The sequence below is a fragment of the Pezoporus flaviventris genome, unplaced genomic scaffold (assembly GCF_033815535.1).
Source record: "Pezoporus flaviventris isolate CSIRO_AGI_PZ_B2104156 unplaced genomic scaffold, CSIRO_AGI_Pfla_v1 ptg000002l, whole genome shotgun sequence".
NCBI classification, from domain to species: Eukaryota; Metazoa; Chordata; class Aves; order Psittaciformes; family Psittacidae; genus Pezoporus; species Pezoporus flaviventris.
The window spans coordinates 64,230,767-64,235,430 of NW_026892550.1; the positions used below are offsets into that span (position 1 = coordinate 64,230,767).

Sequence of the window (4,664 nt, forward strand, 5' to 3'; positions counted from 1 at the left end):
GGATGGGACGGGCGGTGACGGGCGTACCCCGGCCCGCCCGCTGAGTCAGTGCCTGCGCGCCGCGCGGTGCTGGTACTTGAAGCCGTCACCGGTTAGCCCCGAGGGGGTCTCGCACGGGGCCGGGCTGGCGGAGCCGGTTTCCCGCGCGGAGCTGACGAGCAGCGTATCCTCGCTGCCGTCAGCAAGTGCGGTTACGGGTGGGGGAAGAGGGCGGGATTGCGCAGCGGGCCTCGTGCGGAGAAGCGCGTCCGCCCGCCGCGCCCGGGAGAGAGGCGAGGCGAGGCGAGGCGAGGCGAGGAAGGGCAGTCCCTCCCCCGTGGGCGGGGCGGAGCCGAGCCGACAAGATGGCGGTGGCACTGAGAGCGGAGAGGGCTTTGAGGTTGGCGGCCAGAACGCCAACTCTCGGTGAGCCGCCCTAGGGCACAAGCGGGGCTATTGTCGCGACTCGGAGTAGTGGGGAACCCGCTTTGGTTTAGGCGGATAGGAGCTTGTTCTGTGTTCCGGGAGCGTGGTGCGTGAGGGGACTGCACCGATGCTCCGCGGCCTGCTCGCTGACCCGGGTGCTGTGGGAGCTTGGTTGCCTGCGGGGTGCCAGCGGCGTGCCCGTTAGCTGGAGCGCTCTTCGTTTTGTACCTGGAGTTACAGCAAGCTGCTGTGTCAGTTTTCCTCGCTGTATTTTTATCTAAACTAACTAGTCGTATATAGGTTGTTTTTTTTTCCAATGTGGAGCTGGAGCTGGTTATGGTCAGGGTTGACCCGCTCTTCTCCGCTGTGGTGCTGGCGGTGCCCTCGTGGAGTGCGGGGAGCGTGGGGTGGGCAGTCATGGAAGCTTTGGGGTCAGCAAGAGGTGACCTAGCAAAAGGGTGGGGTAGGAAAGGGAGGAAGGCACTGCTCTGAACTGTTAGTAGAGCCTCATCTCTTCATAGTTCAGGGAGTACATGCTGCAGTTTATCCACACATGGGTGAGTTGTAATGCTGTTATGGTGACCAACTTTATGTAATAATTGCATTTATTTCAGCTTTTTGTAGTCTGTGTTTTTTTCCCGGATTGCTTGAGTGTCAGTAATTGACTTGGTAGTCTAAGCCTGAGAAATGCTAATGTGTTTGTAATCTTCTGCCATTTTAGCTTTTTTTCGTTCCGCATTTGTTGCAAGAAAACGTAATTATAACCAACCAAACTGGCTTGGAGTTGGCTTGGCTTTTGGCACCAGTGCTGCCTTGTGGGCTTATGTAAGTGGTTTTGTTTGGTTTTATTGAACTTTATGTGGGTTTGAACTATTCCCAAACCGTACAGATCTGAAGGTAATGACTGCAACCTAGTCAGCTGATTGGGGTAATGGGTGTTTATAGCAGGTGTCAAGATTGAAGCATTATTAATTATGTTTTCCCAAACTATGTTGTGCTTTTCTTTATGACAGTGAACATATTATTAAGCTTTTCTCTGTTACAAACTTAAAACATCTGAAGCAGAAGAATTTATTCCTCAGGTCTATTGGTTTAAGGCTTTAACATTATTTTCCCCAATGGATCTTAAAGAAAAACAAGGGAGGAAAAAAACCTAGGGGTGTGCCTAAATGAAGTTGTGTTTCTGAGCAAAAGGTAGATGTAAGATGTTCCCAGTTTCAGAGAACTCATAGGCTCGATGTTGATAAAGCAAGCAGGGCATGGTAGGTTTTGTGAAGAAATGTTCAGGATAAGCAGCACTCCCATGTTGACCATCCTTTTCAGGGCGCGTGTGGGGTCCCTTTGGGTTTTTTTCCCATTTTTGTGGTGGTGGATTGATTGACAATAGGAACCTTCCCCCTACTTTCAGTTGGCCAGCAGAAAATGTTTGAGAAAGCTGCAGAAAAAAATGCCTTGTTGGATAGTTTACAGATCATTTATTCTGTATTGTTCTAGTTACATATTGGTTTGTATTTTGATAATAGCAATTTTATGTGCTGTAGAAATATTTTTCTGTTGTCCCAGATGTTTATCATATACTGCTGTTTTATAGCTTTTCAAGCAACATAATGATGATGTAATGGAATATGAAAGAAGAAAACAAGAGAGACAACATAAGTGTACAGATTGCTCCTAGTAAGTGTATACCTACAGATGCTTTTGACTTAGCTGAATGTAAATTATGCAGACCTTTGACTTGGGTTTGCAATCAGATACTGGACTGGCTTGTCTTCCTCCCTTATTTTCCTTAATATTTTGCATCTTGGCTATTGCTATTCATCTAACTCATTCCCAGTTTTAAAGTGATAAGGTGACTGATCCGTATTTTCATATATCCATTTGTGTGCATATTCACTGCCAGCTGTCTTGGATATGCAGGCTTTGGAAAAATAACATATCTCTTACAGTGTCTATAATAAAGTTAGGTTGCAAGGAGAATACCTTACAAGTGCTTTAGTGGCAAGGTGATCAAGTGCACTAAGAATACCTTATCTTTGTCTCCTTTGTTATTTTAACAGGTCTACAGTGGGAAACATTTTTCTGTTTCACTTCTATATTGTGCATAAGAATGATATAAAGTCAAGGCTGCAGACTTGTGCTACAGTGCAAGTTGTGTGTGGTCACTGCCCTTTTGATATAAAAAAGTTGTATTTCTGCCAGCTAAAATGTCTGTTGGGGATTGTGGCCTCAGGGCAATTAATATGCCACAATGGGATTGCTAATAGTAAGTATAGGAAAACTTGTAGTGGTGTGGTTATTTTTCCCATAATCATTCCTCTCCAGCTAAAAATGCAGTATGCTGTGAGGTGTTTCTGACAATATCCATTGTGTCTATTTTTCTTGTTAAGATTTTTTTTCCCTCCCTCTTTCTTAGGTTGACAGTATGATCAGCAAGAAGCAACATGCTCGCCACTTGTCCTGCAAATAAGTGCAAGCAGCAGAAGTACAAAGTGTCTAAATACTTACATGTTCATACATTTCATGTGCAGAATTATGAAATAAATTATGAAGTATGAAAGAAAATTATGAAGACTTTTCTTGCCATTTATATTTCATTCTGCTGGTCTTGAAATGGTTTTATGTGGCATTTCTCTTCCATAGTTTATCATTGTTCTTTTCAAAACTCTTTGGAAGGTGTTCTGCAACATTAGACATTGGCTCAGAAGGAAGCTCAGCAAGTATTCAAGAAGCTAAGTATACCCTTGTCCTGCAGCATTTTCATTGCTAAATTTATAAAGTAAGAGATAAGCAAATACAAGAATGGCATTTATGGGAAACCTGATAAAATGATCTGTACAAAAGCCAAAATGTGCATTTGTTACTTTGTCCATCAGAGAAGCAGCTTTCAACTCAAATCTTGACCAGGTAGGCTTTCAAAGCTTGACCTAGTGACTTACAGATGCCATAACCAACATTATACATCTGTTTGCAAGCTTGGTCTGGTTCCTTGAGTGCTGCTGCTTTTCAGTCCTTTGTTGTCCGAATTGATTTTAATTATTTTTAATTCTCTTCCCCTAGAGCAGAGATGAAGCTGTGTCAGAGAACAAAAATTGGAGGTGCCCAGCCTTTGAATTCTATGTATCTTCATCCTTTTTAGGAAGTTTGCTTTGTTTTTGCGACTGCTTGCAAAGCTGAAATGTATTTTCAGAAAGTGAGGACAAAAGTGCAGTCTTGAATCTCGGAGGCTGTTTATTTGACTCCTCAGTCTGTCCCTTCCTCAGGGGCTGTTGCACACATTCTCTTGGGCACAGCAGCTTTTCTGTCTTGCTGCTTTCAGGCTTATTGCAGATGGAGCTGTATCCTTCTAGTCTCCAAAGACCTGCTCCTTGGAGATGTGGTAGTCGGAAGTTAAGAGGGTGCTGTTCTGTGCAGTGCCTTATCCAGGGTTCATGCCCTGTGTGGCAGAGGCTGGTGTTTCCTGCTCTTTCTGGAGTTGCTCATGGCCTGAAAGGTGCTCAGAGCCTCTGTGGTGAGACTACAGAGCTGCTGTCGGTTTCCAGTGTGAGTGCTGCCTTCTGAATGCTTGAGCTGTCTCTTCATGCATCAAGGTCAGTCAAGGACAAAGGACAAAAAAGGGGATAATGACAAGCGGCAGGATATGGCATCAGGAAATCATTGAGGGACCATCAAAGTAGTTTGTAGAGGAGAAATGCGTAACGGCACAGCCGTTTAACGATGTGGGGAGGAAGAGGACAGCTGGGTGGCTCTGACCTAGAGGCACCCGTGATTGTAACAGCTGATGTGACTTGTAGCGGGATTTACTTATGCAAGCATTTTTCTAGTGACCTTGAGCCCCTCTGTACTGGCACCGTCCCCGAATGCCTTTTGCCGTCGGTTTAGCTTGAGTTCTTCAGAAATTGTTGGTGGAAGACCGCTCGTGGAGAGCCTTCTATTCTAGTTAAAGCACTAGCCTCGCTCCTCACAACCTCCCCCCTTTCACCTTTCCGCACGCTCTGGGCCTGTGCAGCTCTCGGTGATTCTCGCTGTCGCAGCCCGCTGGCGTGTGGCGCGCCAGTGTCTCTGTTTAGCCCTCCCCTTCCGCGGCGGCGCTCTCTGTCCCGCGTCCCGGCAGCGGCGGTCCGGACGTTGCGGCACCGGCCCGGCTCGGCTCCCACGCGACCCCGGGACAGGCGCCCAGGTGCGGCTGCACGCGGCTCGGGGCGGGGCTGCCGCTGGCCCCGCCCTCCCCCACGGTGGCCCCGCCCCGCAGTGATGGGAGG

General features: G+C 47.1%; 1 protein-coding gene across 2 annotated transcripts; it reads left to right on the forward strand.

Annotated features, from left to right (window-relative positions):
* The first annotated feature begins 258 nt into the window (after positions 1 to 258).
* On the forward strand, positions 259 to 2,970 carry NDUFC1 (NADH:ubiquinone oxidoreductase subunit C1). Of its 2 annotated transcripts, XM_061442302.1 has the most exons (4): positions 259 to 405; positions 1,127 to 1,230; positions 1,997 to 2,079; positions 2,819 to 2,970. In XM_061442302.1, coding segments are annotated over exons 1-4 (249 nt in total). In that variant the 5' UTR covers positions 259 to 344; the 3' UTR covers positions 2,820 to 2,970. The 2 variants fall into 2 exon arrangements, with proteins under 2 accessions (XP_061298286.1, XP_061298291.1); XM_061442307.1 differs by lacking the exon at positions 2,819 to 2,970 and having other exon boundaries at positions 1,997 to 2,080.
* Positions 2,971 to 4,664: the final 1,694 nt, after the last annotated feature.

Bases quoted from the DNA above. Each gene is read 5' to 3' on its own strand.
- NDUFC1 (XM_061442302.1), top strand. From the start codon at position 345: ATGGCGGTGGCACTGAGAGCGGAGAGGGCTTTGAGGTTGGCGGCCAGA. The intron at 406-1,126 runs GTGAGCCGCCCT...CTGCCATTTTAG, and splicing joins GGCCAGAACGCCAACTCTCG to CTTTTTTTCGTTCCGCATTT. The intron at 1,231-1,996 runs GTAAGTGGTTTT...GCTGTTTTATAG, and splicing joins GTGCTGCCTTGTGGGCTTAT to CTTTTCAAGCAACATAATGA.